The 20,529-nt window shown below is 36.5% G+C and overlaps 1 protein-coding gene across 1 annotated transcript in view; it reads left to right on the top strand.

Moving 5' to 3' along the window:
* Positions 1-20,529, top strand: part of LOC127191078 (complement factor H-like) — a 147,537-nt gene that overhangs the window by 91,027 nt on the left and 35,981 nt on the right. Inside the window, exon 13 of the mRNA XM_051148318.1 lies at positions 7,363-7,566. Coding sequence (XP_051004275.1) covers positions 7,363-7,566 — 204 coding nt within the window. The remainder of the gene's footprint in view (positions 1-7,362; positions 7,567-20,529) is intronic.

Here is a 20,529-nt window from a genome sequence, read left to right as displayed (position 1 = left end):
CTTTTCTGGTTTCCTTGTTTAAGTTTTTGCAGAGATTCCTAAAGATTTGACTAAATTAAGATAAAATAGTTAAAGAGGGCAGTGGTGGCACCAGCCATTAATCCCAACACAATACAGTCAAAGCCAGGTGGAATTCTTGACAAATTTTTTTGGTATGTTCCTTTTTCTTAATAGTAAATTATATGTGCTCATTGGTCTAAAGGATAGAGGTTTACGTTAAAAAAAAAAAAGTGATAAAAATACTTTTTAAAAGGCCTACCATCTCCTTAAAAGTAAAACATCCATGAGGGATATGGATAAATTGGCCTAAACCATATGTTTTGTTGGTCAAACTAAAGACCAAGGCTGGATAGGAAGAGAGACATAAAACTGAGTGGCTCCCATGTTGAAAAGGGGTGAGACAAAAACACCTACAATAAATGTAAAAAGCTAGGTACAAGATACCTATGGCCTAAAAAATATATTTTGTTAGTCAAGATAAAGACCAAGGTTAAAAAGAAAAGACATAAAAACTACCTACATAGATACAAGATACCTAAACACATACAGCTCAGTTAATACATGGTTTACTTCCGATACTCTGACAGTGTTATTATAGACTGTTTAAGATAATTAAATAATACAAGTCAATTGTTAGTTGATCAATTCATGGTCATGTCAAATATAAAAATATACATACTAGGTTTAACAGATAAATACAATTCTATATATAGACAAGACAAACAAATATGGTCTTCAAAAACCTCAAAGACCTACAAAATATATTTTAAAATGTTTTGATTATTTTAAAGATTTTTTGACAATAAGACCAGTTACCTCCTGACAGTACCCAGTCTACCACAAAAAAGATAATAAACATTAAAAAACCTCCTTGTAGAGATGTCTTTAAGTGTAACCAAAAAAGCCACAGGATAAAATGTCCTCATATCTCCAACACAAAAAAAAAATCTACCTCAAATGGACAAGCTTAGATACAGGCAGAATCAAAAGCCAGACTCTGCCAAGACAGGGTAAACAAATTCTCAATGGTTCTTACTTCACAAATATATCTGTCAAATATACTGGGCTAAAAGACAAAGATGATACTCCAACGTTATATAGAGTTTTGAGTGTTTGTTCAAACAGTAAACTGTCTCTGTCATTTTTTTCACTTTAAAAGCTGCTAACCTATACTACCCTTCTACTCAGGTAGTTAAATTTATTCCTTCTCAAGTCCCTAATGGTGTTAAAAACCAGATAGTTTTAAAATTAAGCTTAGTTGTTTAAAAGTTAAAAAAAAAATACTTTTATGACTTTTATGTCTAGATAGATACTTTTAATTTAACAAATATAAACTTTAATAGATATTGATTCAGTTCAAAACTTTAAACTCACCAAGATAAAAATAGACAATATTTTCTACAAGGTTGTCAAATAACTTTTAAGTAGACATTATGTATGGAAATCTTACCTATTGGTTTTTATAATTTTTCATAATTATACTTAATGTATAAAAATAGCCTTTAGACAAAAAAGGAAAAATGTTGGGGCATGGTGTGATGTATTTTGATGCTAATTACTGCTTAGTGTCTCGATGACATACCTTTTGATGAATAAAAGGCCATCCCACCTGGGCAGGGCAAATGAGATAGAGATGTAGCTAAAGGTCTAAAAGGAGAGAAATCCTGGAAAAAAGAAAGAAAGAAAGAAAGAAAGAAAGAAAGAAAGAAAGAAAGAAAGAAAGGAAGAAAGAAAGGAAGAAAGAAAGAACACACACACACAAAGTCCCCAAAAAAAGAAAAATAAAGGGTTGCCATGGGTTATATTAAAAACAAAAAACAAAACAAAAAAAACCCCACATGACAGGTGTAGATAAAAAAAAAAAAATCTGGCCCAGATAAAAACCATTAACAAATATTTGAGACTATAGATGAGAGGTAACTTGATTAAAAAGTTGTTAAAAAACGAATGGCGTGGGATTGAGACAGAGATCCCGTACGTGCCACACTATAAAAAATAGTTTAAAACCTTAATGTATGCCTTGCCCCACAATAACTAAAGCTATTCTAAAATATAACCATTGTCAGTGTCTTCATTGATTGCTATCTGAGCCTACTGATAATACAGATAATTAAAAAATAATAGCAGTGTGCACATCGGATAAAGATGATTCTCTGTTCTTTGTCTGAGCAGGTAAGAAGCATTTGTCATTCTTTATAAGTTTCTTTTCTCTGTATACCCAAACGTATCGTATATAATATAAGAAATGATAGTGTGAAAAGTCCTGAGGACTCTGTACCAACAAGGTTTATTGGCTATGCAGAGGCACGTCTGAGGCAGCCTCAGAGCTATTTGCATGAACGGAAAATCAACGATTTATATTACCTGTTTCGTTGTTTTTCTTGGTTTCTTTCTTCATGCCTGTAGCATAGATATTCAGGATGTCTTCCCTGGTCAAATATAATCTTTATTAATTTTGAAAGAATCCATAGCTTTTCTTTTCTTTCTTCCTTTTTTTTTTTTGTTTGTTTTGTTTTGTTTTGTTTTTGTTTTGTTTTTTTTTTTATTAATTTATTCTTGTTACATCTCAATGTTTATCCCATCCCTTGTATCCTCCCATTCCTCCCTCCCCCATTTTCCCATTATTCCCCTCCCCTATGACTGTTCCTGAGGGGGATTACGTCCCCCTATATATTCTCATAGGGTATCAAGTCTCTTCTTGGCTACTTGCTGTCCTTCCTCTGAGTGCCACCAGGTCTCCCCCTCCAGGGGACATGGTCAAATGTGAGGCACCAGAGTACGTGAGAAAGTCATATCACACTCTCCACTCAACTGTGGAGAATATTCTGACCATTGGTTAGATCTGGGAAGGGGTTTAAAGTTTACCTCCTGTATTGTCCTTGGCTGGTGCCTTAGTTTGAGCAGGACGCCTGGGCCCAAATCTGCCTATCATATTGACAAGAAAATTTGCTCAACCATGTTCATAGCAGCCTCATTCATAATAGCCAGAACATGGAAACAGCCTAAGTGTCCCTCAGTAGAAGAGTGGATAAAGAAACTGTGGTACATATACACTATGGAATACTACTCAGCTATTAAAAACAAGGAATTCCCGAAATTTGTGGATAAATGGATTGACCTAGAAATGATCATAATGAGTGAGTTAACCCAGAAGCAGAAAGAATCAAATGGTATATACTCACTTATATCTGCATACTAGCCCAAGGGGCATGTCCCACGAAAGCCTTCACTTACCAGGAAACTGGGACAGAGGGGAGGGCATCCTATTGGGACTCTAAATGAGAGACTCATGGGAGAACAGCAAAATAAAAGGACACAGAGGGTCCTAGCTTTTCTTTTCTTGTTGAAACAAACACAGAACTTCTTCCCCAACTTAAGACATTTGTTGACTTACATTCTGAAACTAGCACATCTACAGGAGACCTAATTCAGCAGTCCTTTCCAAAATCCACTTTTTCAGGACTTGTGCTACCTGTCTCATTAGACATTTAAAAATTTCAAATCCAATAGAGCATTACTTAACCTATCTCTGGAAGATCCTATATCCTCCTTCTGTTCTGTGAGTGTTTTCTTTAAAGTCTTGTTAGATTTCTCCATAATTGATTGTCCTGTAGGACTGTAAAATATATATATCTGTAACATTTTTATGCCATACTGTCTAAAACATTGTTGCACTTTACTGGATACATATGTTAAAATATCATTAACTTTAATCTATTAAGGCATTTCTATGATCACCACCATGTTTAATAAGTGTGCAGTCTCAGACTCATTCTTTTCAGAATTCAAAGAATTCTGCTTTTATTTTTATGTTTTTTATGTTTTATTTTTATTAATTTATTCTGGTTACATCTCAATGGTTATCCCATCCCTTGTATCCTCCCATTCTTCCCTCCCTCCCATTTTCCCCTTATTCCTCTCCCCTATGACTGTGACTGAGGGGGACCTCCTCCCCCTGTATATGCTCATAGGGTATCAAGTCTCTTCTTGGTAACCTAGAGGGGGAGACCTGGTGGCACTCAGAGGAAGGAATTCTGAATATGACTCTATAGCATGGTATGCATGTTTTAATTTTCCAAATTCTATACAAAATAAGCACATAGACTATTGTATCACATTGCTCTAAGGTGACATTACTGAACACAACCTGTATTTTTATCTCAGCATATAGATCTTCATCTATTAAATGATCCTTGACAATGCAAATATAATATCCAGTCTGACCACGTTGGTGTGTAGCTGAAGACTTTTTTTTCATTTTCCATGGCTATAGCCTGCCTTTCTGTAACATCCTTAATCCTTTGTAGATTTCTAACTTGGAACTATCATCATTTTTGCTGTTGCTGTAGGTTCCAGATTGGATACCTCTGAAGATTCTTTATTCGGAATCACAGGACTTGTCAACCAATATTTCATTGCCCTGACTCTAGCATTGATTTTTCAGTCTTTTCCTTCTCCATGTTTATTTTCTTCTGATCTCTCTTAAGGAGAATATATAAAATTGCAATCATTACTAAAATTATGATTATTTCTACGTACAGACAAAACTATATGGATTTCAAATGCCCAATTGCACAGTATTTTTTTCAATATTGAAATTATTTTCTATATCTCCCTAACTCTCTGCTTTCTATGGAGACTTTACTTTATAATTTAAACTTAGAATTCTGCTATGACTGTCCATACGCAGTTTGTTTACTTTCTTCAACATCAATATACCTTTGAAATAATTTCAATCTATTTTTCTTTCTCTCTCCTTATTATAAAGGCTTTATATTTTTCTCCTTTTCGGAAACTTTATTTTATTTTATTTTTTCTTTCTCCTATTTTTTTGGAGACATTTTTTTCTTTCTCCTTTCATTGGAGATTTTACTTTGTATATTTATTTATCTCTTTTATTGCTTTTTAACTCAATATCTTTTTCTGTATTTAATTATCTCTAAACTCTTTCCCATCTTTCCATGTATTATTCTTTTTAATTTTAAAATTTGAAATTATTTATATCTGATTATGAATTTTTATACCCAGTCTCTTTCCTTCTTTAGCATTTAACTTTTATTCCAGATAGTTCTACTGGGCCAGAAGTTTGGTTGTGTTGAATTTCTTCTTTGTGTTCTCTCTGGCTTCTGCTGTTCAACTCAGACCTCACTCTGTGCCTGGCCCCCAGCTGTGCTCAGACTCCCAAGATGAAGGCTTTACTGCCATCTCCACACATCTGTAGCTGTGGCTGGGAGGGGGAGGGGAGAGGAGGAGCAAAGAGGTAGAAGGGGTAGGAGGGGAGAGAAGAGGGGAGGGAGGGAGGGAGAGAGAGACACAGAGACAGAGAAAAAGAGACAGAGAGACAGAAAGACAGAGAGAGACAGAGACAGACACAGACAGAGAGAGAGACAGAGAGAGACAAAGGCAAAGCCAGAGGCAGAGACAGAGAGACAGAGAGACAGAAAGAGAAAGAGGCAGAGACAGAGACAGAGAGTACAGCTCTGGAATCCATCAGCTGAGTTAGCTACTCCTGTGCTCCTTTTTATAACATGGTCTGCTAAGGGAAATGAGCTTGGCTTTGTTCAGGGTCCTATGCAGCCACAGTTGGCTTTGCTGGTCCTCTCTGCAGTCTGCCAATCCTTCCTTGCTGCTGCCCAAAGACTCTGTCTTAAAAAGCCAAGCCTGGGCTATTGTTGGAGCCTCACAGTTAGGCAGGCTGGAGTCAGCCTCTCTGTGCCAGGCACAGGCATAGGCATAGCCTTTCCTATAGCACAGCACTCTTGGGTGTGTAGCCCAGCCCATGCCAACCCACAGCTGGTCGTCTTACGCCCTCCTCCTGAACCTCACAAAGCACAAAGCTTGGGAAAAACCACCACTTTTACCACACACAGAAGTCACTAGCTGTCCTGGCTACCAGGCCTTGTGGATGCTAAGAAATCATTTTTGTTTTTTCTTTCTGCCAAAACTGTGTATTTTTTTCTCTGGCTTCCAAGTGTGGAAGTTTTCTTAGCTTTTGTTATTTGGTTTGTTAGTTTGTGGGGTTTGTGTGTGTGTGTGTGTGTGTGTGTGTGTGTGTGTGTGTGTGTGTGTGTGTGTGCACGTGTGTGTGCGCGCATGTGTGTGTTTTAAAAACTCTATACTCACATTTCTAGCCAAACATTAAGTGCCACATGTAGAAAGGAAAATACATTTTGGCTTCTTTGGTTTTTGCTTTAAAAAATATATATATATATATACTCCCATTGTAGCTCATAACTAATGACACAGAGACCTATTAGTAAGTTTTATAACACCGCAGCTGGGCAGATATTGATGTACCTGTAACCGGATATACTACTCTGGCTTCTTGCCAGCCACGTGCCCGTGTTACTTGCCAACTTAGACTTGCCTGGTCTGCTTCTGCTCCATCTGCCTGCTTCATGCAAACTCCTCATGGGGACCTCTTCCTATAGTCTTCCTCAATCTTTTCTCTGAGATTGAAAGTTCAGCACTAATGCTCCTGCTCAGCTATTGGCTGCTCAACTCTTTATTAGCCAATCAGAGATGATGGAGAACAATTTTTTACACAACACTGAGCCAAGGAGAGTCTTCTTAGAAATAACTATCCTGGCTTGTGTACTGCAACCAGGTATCTGGGCTCAGAAATCAGCATTTGAATGCACAGTGCACAAGAACATGACCCAAAACATTGTCACCCACTCTGTAGCATTGAGTCAAAGCCTTCTCAGTACTACAGGATCGTATGTTTGTGGGTCAGGGTACCACAAGAAATGCATTTGTGGGAGACATCTTGATCTAGGATGCTATGCCATCCTGCTTTGCTAATAATGTAACACTAGAGACTAGCGTGGTTGAGAGGGTAGACGCTTTCCAATCAGGCTTGTCACTTGTCATGTGTGGTAATGCGATAAATTTATGCTTTGAAACTATCAAAATAAAGTTCATGAACAGTAATCACTTCATAGTAACAACTCTGTGTGCAAATCGTGAGTATTACAATGGTAGCTATGATTTGGCATTAGAGTCACAGTATTGTAATTGTAGTACTTAACTACAGTCATCTCATTGAACATTAGATCTGAATATTGTAACCATGCCGAACTTCAGTTTTTGTACCTTTGCCCAATACATAAATCAATGCACCCAACTATGAATGTCCTGAAATACAAGTGTCTTATTTCATTGATACCAGGCATCCTTTTTGCTGAAATTTAATTATCACACCAAATATATTGTGTTAACCTCTCTTGCCATTCAATATAAACTAATTAAATGTGCTGCTTTTATACAGATTTTTAAAATAGTTTGAGAAATAATGCTCAAAAGCTGAGTCTCAGTAGGTTTATATATTACTTAATGAACTTTGGTAATTTTATCTTTCAGATGCATGTGTAATACCAGAAGAAATTATGGAAAAACATAACCTAACGTTCAAATGGAGACGAAAGGAAAAGATTTATTCCACAACAGGGGACTTTATTGAATTTAAGTGTAAAAATGGATACACACTGGCAACAGGGTCACCTCCACTTCGTACAACTTGCATTAAGGGTCACATCAATTACCCCACTTGCACAAAACGCTATCGTTCATAGAGTTTATGGTTGAACCTTTGTTTAGATATGGACACACACATTACTAATACAGTTTTGATTTACATTTGAAGTATTTAACTCATTTCTTCTCATAAGTATAGAATTTTGTTGATATATGGTAATTAATTTGGAACATAAGAGACTGTTGCAGCAAATACAGAGCAGTGCATTAAAACTCCTAATCCAAAGTGTGATGTGTCCTAACACAAAAATCAATGGCAAAAAGAGACATAGCTTCTTTAATGTCTATTTCTATGCAGCACTCTCTCAAATCTTCCTAGCTACCTTTTGATCTGAGGTTATGGTTCATAGTAAATGGAAGACATATTGTCTCATTCTTCAAATTAGAATGATTTCAAAAATATGTAACAACCAAAATGTCAAATTTAACATTAATAAAGACTATAGATAACCAGCACATACTACTTCTGTAACAATAAATAAATATAAGAGACTTTTTGCATATGAACTTATAAATTATTAATTTGGTATGTTGAAATATTCAAGCAATTATACAAAGGGATTAAGATTTTTAACTTGGTATATGATTCCATCATGTCCTAATATTGACATTAAAAGCTATAAATATTCTGTGTTACTTATAGACAGGCAATGAGCACTGTGTTAGTTAAGGTTTTATTGCTGTAAAGAAACACCATGACCAAGACAACTCTCATAAAGAAAAATAATTAATTGTGGCTGACTTACAATTTCAGATGTTTAGCCCATTATCACTATGGTGGGAACCATTACAGTGTCCAGATAGACATGATGTTGGAGAATCTGAGAGTTCTACATCTTCATCCATAAGCACCAAAAGAGATTGTGCGCTACACTGGGCAGAGCTTGAAAAAAATATATATACATATATGATTTATTAGAATGACTTACAGGATGCATACCAGCTATCCAACAATGGCTGACTATATATGGAAAGCGCAAGAATCCAGTGGTTGCATAGTCCATGAGTCTGTATGTCTCTGTTGTCCATCCCAAAGAAATAGGCTTTAATGCCAGTGAAGAATGGGCAAGGACAGGGGCAAGAAGGGAAAGATCAAAAGACCACAGCACATAATTCTATGACCTCATATAAGCTTCCAGAAGAATGTGTGGCCCACGTGAAAGATGTGTCTTCCCTCCTTAAAATTGGGATTAAAGACATAGATCTTCCTGCGTCGAATCCAGACCAAAGGTGTCTGTCCTCCTACCTCAAGGGTATAGACTAGAATTGATTTACTCACTTCAAACAAGGTGGGAAAAAAAAAATCTCTCAGAGGTGTGTGCCCACTCTCAGAATTGTAGTTCATCCTGAAATGTAGTTAAGCTGACAACCAAGAACACCCATGACAAATGAGCCCTTATCAACTTTACACACAATCATACCTCCATGCACCATGATTAATCTCAAAATGAACCCCATAACCAGGTAGTAATAACACTTAAATACAACTATTCTACGTACAAATGGAACTGCATTATTGATTTAGAAAAGAATAGGACTTTTGTAGTCAATCTTTTAGTATATCAAACTTAAATATGATGACCATTGATATTCTCTTATTAGATGTTACAAAACACCATAAAAATAGGGGGAAAAAACAGAAATCTGTGTATTAATGCATTCTTAGCCAATCACAACAGAAGCACTCATATTAACTATAATCCTTGTTTCAAAAATTTGTCACATGGCCTTTCCTGATGTCTTAGTTAGGATTTTATTGCTGTGAAGACACACCATGTACACAGCAACTCTTAAGAAACGCATTTAATTGGAGCTGGCTTACAATGTCACACTTCTCTGACTGCACAGTGAGATACTTGGTCAGAGGCAATACTGAATTCCATGATGGTGAATAAGGGATTCTGAAAGCCCAGAGATGGTGGTTTGACAGAAGCATTATTTGCAGGAAATGCATATCTATAACCAGAATAAGTATCCACACCAGTAAGGACAAACTATTGATCTTTCCACAAAGGAAGTAGCCCAAGTAGTCAAACTGCCACCAGGTTGCTGACTGGTCCCACAGGAAATGACGTGAAATCTGGGCTCAGTCTTGGTCTATGCTCTTGTCAGATCTAGCACTCAGCAGTGCTAGCCAGGGCAGTCTTGGTGAGTGGAAGTCCATGTTGTTAAGCCCATGCACAGCCTTCATCTCTGCCACCACCTCCCCTATGTTCATGGGCCCATTGAACAATGATAAGGATGGCTGGAAAAAGAGGCTGACTTCCACAGAATGAATGATCCAAGAGACTTAATTATGGAACTCTTGCTCGTCTGAAGCTACTTTGTGATGAGAATATACATGGGACACGAGTTCTTCACATTCTTTGACTATTGGCAGAGATCTATCCACACTGGTCTTTCTCCCCAGGTTTCTTTCTCACCAATTGTCTAATCATGCCTTTTCCCAAGTCCTTGACCATCCAACCTATCCATTAGCTGCAGCCCATAAATAAGTGAACAATTACACAACTGGCCATTTTTCTTTCCTATTAAAATGTATGACTATGTGCTCTGCCTGAAGTTCTGCCCAATGTGATGACTTCCCCTAACACTGTCTTTCAGGGTTGTGTCAGAAAGAGTTAGTAATGCTGCAGCTTTCTACATCTGGGTGATGCCTACATAACAGGCAGAACCATCCATAAATCAGGCCCTAGTCGTCTCTTCCTGACTCAATCAATGAGGCTACAAGTGCATACTTGTCAGAAGACAGAATTATAACAGGAGTAGAAATATTTGGCCAACTTCTTCATGTATTTACTCTGTTTCTGTCTTCAGGAGTAGCTCAGGTCCAGTCATGTATATAATTTGATAAAATATTGCTGCTGTGCACATCCTACTTCATGACTCTGTGGGTCAGATAACATCCAGCTCAACATTGGCATCTCAGGTCTCATGAACACTAAAGTGCATTAGGAAGACAGGAGCAGTCTTTGTCTGAAGATGATAGTAGTGCCTTGCTCCAAAATCCCAAAGGCCTCAAAAGCTCCAAACAGAATCCTTATCTGCCACAAACACCTCAAGTACCTGTTGAAGAGGCTTGCCTACAAGGTTATTCTTATTCAAAACACTACAGATTTTAATTAAGTCAGGACCCTAGACGAGTTAACATATGCTTGAGATAAACCTGTAAAGATCTATTGCTAACTTGACCAACTTAAAGAAAATTGTTTCTGCTGGTCCTTATGGATAGGTAACAACAAAAAGCCATTTTCTAGATCAAAAGAGTTAATTTTCTCAAGGAAAGACACTATATCTGGTATAGCAGCTATATTCAGAGTCACTAACTGATGGAGTTTTCAATAATCAGCTATCATTCTCCATGATCCATCTGTCTCCTGCACTGGCTAGAGAGGAGAGTTAAATGGACATGTGGTAGGAACCAGAAGCCATGCATCTTTCAAGTCCTTGATGATGGCACTAATTTCTGCAGTTTCTCAATGGATATGACTGTTTTGGAGTCACAATGTTCTTTGCCAGGGACAACTCTAAAGGCTTCCTTTTAGCCTTTAGTAGCCCTCACTCTACAGGCCATAGAACCAATTTAAGAACTCTGACGACCTGGAAGCATATTCATCTCAATAATAAATTCTGAAAATGGGGAAATAATCTCAGGTTGAGTTTGTGGACCCACTGGACAAATTGCAAGTCAGACTTCAGCCAACTAGACTAACTCAAACTCCGTTAATCATGTGATTTCTCTAAGCCCTATTTTAACTAATGGGCCATAATGTTGCTTGGGATTTCTTTAAATCAGCAGCTATTCAGAACCACTATCCAATAGACCCTGGGAAGTCTGGTTGTCTCCTTCTCCCAGTACAGAGTTACTCAGAAGATCCTGGCTGTTCCTTCATTCAAGGGCTTCTGCGTCTACAAACTGGCTCAAGCTTGAAAATTAATTTACTGGCCTCGACTGCCTTTTGCAATGATCCCATATAGCCTTTTTCCTACTTGTTTGAGAAATTTCCTGCTTATACAGATGAAACAAATATTCAATAGGGTTCTTACCTATTTCATGCCTGGGAACGCCATGATTGATAAGTCAGTATCAACTGTCCATATGAGGAATTCCTCCATAAAATGTATTTGCCTATACTGACCATCATGGTCAGGCCATAATGAGCAAGCATTACTTTGTCTATGCTGCCCCTTAAGATAACTAGGATCACCTTGCCTTTGTTGATTCAGTCCTACTGCTGGTTCCCTGGTACTTCTGACACAATTAAACCCATTGCATTTCATTCACCCAACCGAGCAGCAGCATCTCCAAACCTAAAGTCTGGGACAAGAAAAAAAATCTAACAGTAAAACTCTTCAAGTGTTTATGTGTCCCTTTCACCATATTGTGTCATAAAGGATTAGTAATGGGCATGTTTCTGGGCCTTCCCATAGTGTAGGGTTAGGTTTTCCTTGGTGTATTAAATCTACAATTGCAATTTCCCTGAGCTTTAAAATCCTTTCATCAACACGAAGACAAGGACTATCAGGCATCTCCAGCTCCTTTTCAGTGGGTCATCTTTTGATTAGCACTTGAGCCAACCGTGCAAACAAACTTTTGACACCTTGTTTTTTTAAGCTGTGAGAAGCTTCCATATTAAACCTCAAATCTCCACTCAGTGGGCCTGCAGTGGGCAATTGAGCTTCCTGGAGATGATTTTGCTCAACTGCAGTGTTTGTACCTCAGAGAGGCAAGCCCCAGGGGCTCTGTCTCCAGATTGTTTCTTGATGTTGATGTGCCTTCTCATGTTTTTCATTGCTGTATTCTTCATATATCTGGCACGGAGTGCTTGGGTGTAGAGAGACCCTCAGTGCTTATAGTCTGGTGTGATTGTTTCCTGGGCAATTTTCCTGCAGGTCAACATGAACATGAGCTTTCATAAAATAATACTGTTTAAATGAATTAATGATTGTACAGAATTTCAATTTGATCTAAATTGTTCCAGAAAGTTAGGTTAAGATGCTTTTGTCAGTGGCTCTCTTGGAGAAAATCTTGAGGAACAATTTGAAGTTCAGAAAAGTATACTCTTAATAGTTGAGGTGGGGACATTTTGAGGTTAGGGAGCCAGAGCAAAACCCTAATTAGCACTGCCTGACATCTTGTACCCATTTTTGCCCTCAGCTTCCTGATATTATTTAATGAAATTTGTTAATGAGTAGACGTGTACTTTGAGGATTTAAAGTAGAAATGACTGATTGCTTTTTATATAAGTTTATATTTGTGATTCTTTAGGATTTCTTATAAGCTTACTTTTAAAAAAATGATATTTTCTTTGAAACTGCAAATTGTAGCCTGATAGTAAAGGAAACTGACTTAAAGAATTACCTTGCTTGCTTATGCTTTGTTAGTAGACAATGTATAGCTCAGTTACAAATGTATGTGGGTTCTTGGGAATAATTTGGTTTTCACATTTCATCCATAATACATAAAACATTTGATCATCTGAGGGTATGTGAAACATACTTTTATTATACATGCTTATTGTAATTATTCACTTACAGAAAAATAGAATATAACCACATTGTGATTTTGTACTGATTGAAAGGTTTTGCTGGGATATATAAGCTGTGGGAGAAAAAAAACATATTGAAGTTTTGTTCCCTTGCTCCACTCACAAAATGAGTGTGTGTGTGTGTGTGTGTGTGTGTGTGTGTGTGTCTGTGTAAAATGGTTGGAGCTTGCTTGTTCAAGTTTGCTCCATCCACCCAATATGCATGTGTGTATAAGGGTATTTATGAAAATCATTAGAGCTATTGAAACTTTGCTCCATTGAAATAGCAGTGTATATTCAGGGGAAAGTCCTAAGAATCATTCTGCTCACTCCTCACCACCAAAAATAAACTATAATTCATGTAAGACTGTACATACATATGTACATACAATAAATACAATTCTTTGTATGAATGTAAATATATATTGTACATAGAATGTTCCACCTAAGGTGACAATACTCATTCCAAGAACCAAAACCATGTCACAAACACATTAATTCTAGGCACAAGAAGCACTCTTTTGAGTTGTTGGTCAACGTTGTCTAACGGAACTCAAAACATTTTCTTCTTGTGTATGTAGTTTGTTTTATTATATGTAATAGTATAAAAGTATATGTAAAATAAGAAACATATAAAAAAATTGCTAAACAAATAACATTATAGACTATTGCTATTGTATGTTGTTGCCCTGAGATGTGGAAGATAAGTTTATATTATGGAAGACACCGTGTGAATGTGTTCACATCATAGGGCCCAGAAGACCCTAAGCTGAAGTGTTCAGAACTGAGAACTAGCTCTCATGGTACCAGGTGTTGCTGTGTATTTCAAAGCAGAAAATCAACCAACAGTCCTACCCAGCTACCCATTCCCATAAGAAGGCAAAAGAAAGTTTTGTCTCTTATCTTCCTTTCTGAATACTTCAGTTTCATTGACTAGGACACTGGCACAAAATATTTGAATGTTATTATTTTGGTTAATAAATGTAAAATGATTATGTTAGACTGTTAATGTGAAAACACTGACTGGAAATTGCTTGTTTTGTCCCTGCCTTGTGAACTTTGATATTTACCAAACTAGCTGCCAGTAATGTTTTGAAATTCAAGGTCATGCACAGCATTGTTAATAACAGGGTTCCCAGAAGCAACACCACAGCTGGAGTGCTGTGGGCTTTAGAAGATGGGGCCCTCTAGCATGTTGCTCTTAGCCAGTGTCCTCCTAACTTCATGGCTTTCTACTGCTAAAGGTGAAGGTAAGTGGAAACAGATTGGAAGCACGCATTTTCTGGTCAAATGTATTTATCTGCCATAAGTATATGAGAAAATTATAAATTTGTTTTAAATTTTTAATAAAACATTACAAATGGAAAATGAACTATAAACATATTTTAAGTGAAGACTAAACATTTTGAATGTAAAAACCAATATATTCCTGAAAATAGTTTCTGATAATCAAATGAGGAAAATTAAATAAAAGAGGTTTCTCTGCTCTTTATATCAAAAAGTCTCTAAAATATAATTTGAAGAGAAAAAAATCATTTTAAAATATGTATATATAATAATAAATATAACAAGATGAGGTTTCAAAATGAAATTCAACAACAACAACAAAAAAAGCCACTGACCAGGACAAAGCTCCAGACAGACTCTTAAACACCTTTGAGTCTGTATGGGGTTGATTCCATCTTCACAGACAAGATACTTTCAAATGAGTAACTTTTTCCATTTCAATCAAATTAACATTCATCAAATGGAAATAAGACAATGAAGAACACTGTTATTTTTGTAAGCAAGCCTCTAAAATACCAATAATTTGCTCTTTTCTGATCTCCCCAATGAAATTATCAGGTAGAAGGAGATTATGTTACCTCTGCAGTAACACTGTGTTTGAAGAGGATTTGTAAGTTGTCCCCCAGTGAATCATAAAGATTCCACATCCATGGAACCACAAATGATGCTGTAAACAAGATGTAGGATTCTGGAATTTAATAACTGTCCTTGACTGCTTCATAAAGTCTGGTTTGCTATATGTTATTGGCTAAGGTTTCCACAAAATTAGGGGTGATTTCTGTAAACCTTCAGTCCTTGCATAACATTATATTGGTTTTAAGATTGACCCTTTCAACTTTTGTAATATTATTTCAGAGGTTTAAGGTCACTTTATTATGTTGTGGCATTTCAGTTTGAGTTGTAGTCCTAGGATTGCAGCCATCTAGTGGGAGAAAAGTTCATGCCACCAAATGACAGAAAATGGTTGCTTTCAATTATTTTGTACTTTTATAAATTTTGAGATTACAATATAACTATAATTCTCTTGTGCTTTCTTCCAATAGTCCTTTCTATGTTCTCTGATTCATTTTTTCTAATTGTCATTGCATAAGTGTATGCATATTTACATACGTATATATCTGTAAATATAGTATGCCTAGTCCATCCAATTTAATTTAGACTGTGTCTGGCATTCTGTAGAGTCCAGAGAATGACCTACAAGGGTCATATTTTTCCATTTGAATGAGTTTACAAAATATCCAGCAAGAAAAGTGAAAGAACAAATAGCAAGTAAGAAATAGATATATAAATGGCTGACAGAGAGACAGACAGACAGACAGACTGACTGACTGACTGACTGATTGACAGCAGAACATTATTTCAGGCCTTTTCAAGGTATCTAGCATTAATCGTCTAGGGCAGCTAGGTACTTAATGACAGCCATCTGGATCTCCCCTGTAAGACTACCCTTGGATGAAGCTTCTAAGTAATAGAACAAATAGCAACAGATAGAGATCACATGATCCAATCAGTGCCCTTGACTTCCAGTGGGAAAGTTGAAACAGTACGCTGGAGTTTCCCATTGCTCCCCTGTTCCATCTCCATAGATAAATTTGCTATAGATGATCTTTCAGTTGCTTTCTCCGCTCTTCCTGGAAATCCAGATGAGGAATTCCAGCTGCCTGCCTTAAAGCCTTAAGGAAGCCTTAAACATGCTCCGTCAGTCTCGGTTATATATCTGCAAGCCAATTTGATGATTTTACCTTTCTGCTACTTTTGTTTTTTACATGGAAGCCTCAGGCAAAGGGACACTGTTCTGTCCTTTGGAACTCCAGTGGACTGCCATAAAACAACTTGCTTATCTCTTTTTTCAGGTTATCATCATCAGCCAATTAGATTTTTTTTGTTGTTCTTGTCAGTCTTCCAATTATCTAGCTATCAACTTATTTATCTATCATGTATCTGTATATCATCTATCCTTCTTTCTAATCTTGAAATTGATTTTTTTCTCATTTATGGAAAAGAGGTCCTTTTCTCACGAAAAAAATCTAATTATAACAGGTTTCCTCTACCTCTAGTCCATCCAGTTCCTCCCTACCTCTCCTCCACTCCCTTTCTGTCTGTCATTTTAAGAAGAATAGGCTTCTAAGAAACAAGGGTAAAACATAACCATGTAAGACATAATACGGTAAAACAAAGACAACATTGAATCTGGACAAGACGAACAACAGAAGTGGAAGAACCCAAGAGAAGGTACAGGAATCAGAGAACCACTCACTCACAGAGGAGTCCCAAAAAACGCTAAAGTAAAAACTATAATATATACACAGAGGACCTGCAGGACCGAAGCTTGATGCCTCATACTCCATAAGTTCATATGAGACATTTTTCACTTGATTCAAAGGGCCAGGTTCCCCTGATCTCCCCCATCTCCTCTGGCTTTTCACATCTTTCTGACTTTTCTGCGGGCCTTTCCTGAGTTTTAAAGGATTTTGATGAATATATCCCATTAAGTGATGAGTGTTCTAAAGTCTCTTGTTGTAGTAAGATGAATTATTCTTTCTATTTTAAATCATACAATAAATTATTATGATAACTTTTCTTCAACCAGTTACTTCACCAATGACTGACACAGAGAAATTATGATTTATTAAGCTGTAAGCACTATGCTGAGCACATTTTTATAAACTGCAACATCATTCACAATTGTAGTGGATGTAAACACATTTTTGTTTTGATCCCAAGTGTGGGATAGGTTTTGGATGTAAGCATGTTTTTGCTTTAATATCAAGTGTGGGGTGGGGAACAGGCTTGTGAAAGAACAGGTGATGTTTATCTACTTAGAAGTCGAATCACTTTGTTGTGGGGTGGGGCACATGGTTGTTGCCAGCTGAAAGACACTATGAGAGGAGATATGTATATGAACCCAGAACAAGTGGCAGGGGCTTTTTGGGTCTCGGTGTGATTTGGCTGTTCAATGCTGTACTTTGAGATGCTCCTAGAGCTGAAATCCTGCTGGCTATGCCAGGGGAATAGGTCCCAGAAAATGATTTCAACAAGGTCTATTTCTCCTGTTCCCATAAGCCTCCTTTGTCTCCTATACAGGGTAGGTGGGTTGGAAGGGAGGTATAAACACTTAAAGAACCCCAACTAAAGTAGGTCTGGAAAAGGTGACGCCCACGCACAATAGCTTTAACAAAGTGAGAGTTGTGTGATAAAATCGTTACGTTTTGAAGAAAGAAAATGAAGAATTCTGATATCTTCATTTTCTTTCTTCAGAACATGACAAATTTATCACACAACTCTCACTTTGTTAGAGTTACTCCAAGATATTTTATATTTTTAAAGTTATTGTGAAAGATGTTGTCCCTTTGATTTTTTTCCTCAGTCAGTATATCATTTGTATATATGAAAGCTACTGTTTTTTGTGAGTTAATTTTTTTAACCAGCTACTTTACTGAAACTGTTTATCAGCTGTAGGAGTTCCAGTAGAATTTTTAGAGTAATTTGTATATACTATTTTGTATCATCTTTAAAGAAAGATAAGATGACTTCTCCCTTTCCAATGTGTATTCCCAAGATCTCCTTCCACAATCTTATCAATCTAGCTAAGCCTTTAAGTACTATAATGAATGGGTAGATAAAGAGAGTGGGCAACTTTGTCTTGTTCCTGATTTTAGTGGAATTGTTGCACCATTTCAGTTTATTTTGGCTATGGGTTTTCTGTAAACTGCCTTTATTATATTGATTTATGCCCCTTTAATCCCTAATCTCTCCAGAACTTTTATCAGGTAGTTGTGTTGGAAATTTGTCAAAGACCTCTTTTGTACCTAATGACATGATCGTGTGGTTTCTCTCTTTCAATTTGTTTTCATAGTGCATTATAATTATTGATTTAAATAATGTGAATTATTCCCATCTCTCTATGATCAAGCCTACTTGATGGCTTAAGGCTTTGAAAATATTTTATTGAGTGGATTTTTTGAGTATGTTTATAAGGGAAATTGATATATAATTCTCTTTCTGTGTTGAACCTGATTTTTGTTCATTTGAATATTCTTTCTCTACTTTTTAGTTAATAAGGCATAAGATTTGTCAATCTTACTGATTTTTTAAAAGAGTCAACTCTTTGTTTCACTGATTTTTTTTATATTGTTCTCTTTGTTTTTACTTTATTGATTTCAGTGCTGAGTAAATGGTAAGAAATAATAAAAAATGATTAGTTATTGTCACCTATTCCTTTTTGGTGTTATTTCCTCTTTTTAAGGTAAAGATTTCAGGGGTTTTGTTAAGTTGCTAGTTGATATCGATCCAAGTTTTTTGTTTTTGTTTTTGTTTGGTTTAACGTAGGCCCTTAGTGCCTCTAAGCACAACTTTCATTGTGCCTCATAAGTTTTGGTATGCTGTGTTTTCAATTTTATTGTATTCTTGATTGTCTAAATTCTTTATTTATTTCTGTAGGGACACATTTTTCATTCAGTAGAGAGTTGTTCACTTTCCATGAGTTTGTAAGCTTTCCATTGTTCTGTTTTTTATATTCACCTTTAATCCAAGGTGGTCTGATAGGATGCAGGATGTTACTTCAACTTTCTTGAATCTGTTGAGACTTGCTTTGTAACCAAGTATGTGAAAATTTTGGAGAAATTTCTATGAGGTACTGAGAAGGCATGTTCTTTTGTGTTTGGGTGAAATTTTCTGTAGATAGTTATTAGGCTCATTTGATTCATAACATTTTAGCTCCATTATCTCTCTGTTTAGTTTCTGTCTGGATGGCCTATCTATTGGTGAAAGTGGAGTATTGGAATCTCACACTATCAATGTGTGATGGTCCCTAGGATATAAGCTTTAATGGTGTTTCCTTTTAAAAGCTGGATACTCTTGCATTTAGAGCATAAATGTTAAAAATTGAAAGATCATCTTAGTGATTCTTTCCTCTGAAAAGTGTAAAGTGTCTGTCCTTGTCTCTTTTGACTAATTTTGTTTTAAATTTTGTTAGATATTAAAATGGATATACCAGCTGATTTCTTAAGTCCATTTGCTTGGAAAACTCTTTTTCTATCCCTCTATTGTGAGGTAATGTCTACCTTGGATGTTGAGGTGTGTTGTGCTGTGGTCAACAGGAGAGTAGATCCTGTTTTCATACCCATTCTGCGAAAGAGGGAGGGGCACTTCAGTCCATTGATCTTGAGAGATATCAGTGACTAATTGCTAATTCACGCTTTTAGTGCCCGCACTGCTAGTCTAGGCTACGACAAGGGTCTGCAGATTGAAAAAACAACACAACAATGGGTCATTCGTGCTAAGAGAGTGCCATTATTGGGAGTAACAGAGCTGTTTATATAGGGGAGGAACCAGCAATCAAACAGCACTGTGGAAAGTCCCTAGGGGGAGGCTACCAAGGGCCAAATAATGAGACTCAAAACAAGGGAAATGAAGGCAACCAGTGGAGCACAATGTTTCAACTGCAGACAAAAACAAGTAATGGTCAGTACCAGCACAGCTGCTGTTTCCCCACACATGCTACCTTGTTGTTGGTGTTGGTAGCAGTTAGTAAGTAGTAGTAGTAGTAGTGTGTTTGCTTCTTGTCTTTTGATTTTGCTGAGCTGAGATTATTTATTCCTTGTCACCTTGATAAATACAGTGGAACTTGGGATAATTGTACTAATAAATAAAGCAGACTAAACTCTCATCCAAAAGCCACCTTTATTCAGAACCCAGACAATTTATACTCTGAAGGTTCAGAAAGGCCATGTAAGCAACATTCTCATGAGTTCAAGCTGTATACCATCTCAAGGACAAGCTTCACTTCAAAATAAATAAATAAATAAATAAATAAATAAATAAATAAATAAATAAATAAACATGATATACCTACATGGAGGCATATAATTGAAACATTTAATTGACTAAAAATAACAAGCAGTAATATAAAGTAAATGCAAAATATAAAGTAATATGAAGATATGAAGTAAACTCATTCCTATCTGCTACAGTTGGAAGGAACATAGAAACACATTCCAAGAAGAATGCCAAGTTTTGAAGAAACTGAGGTCATAAGACTCTTCTCTTATTTTCTTATGATGTCCTCACAAGCACTCAGAATTCTCCTCACAGGAATCCATTCCTATATGATGTGCCGACAGTTCCCTGTTATTCCATGGTTTTATTTAATCTTTTTATGTTGGAGTTTTTCTTCTTT

This window comes from Acomys russatus, chromosome 6 (genome assembly GCF_903995435.1).
Source record: "Acomys russatus chromosome 6, mAcoRus1.1, whole genome shotgun sequence".
NCBI lineage: Eukaryota > Metazoa > Chordata > Mammalia > Rodentia > Muridae > Acomys > Acomys russatus.
Note: the sequence above shows the minus strand (reverse complement) of the source record. Positions and strands in the feature narration are given on the sequence as shown.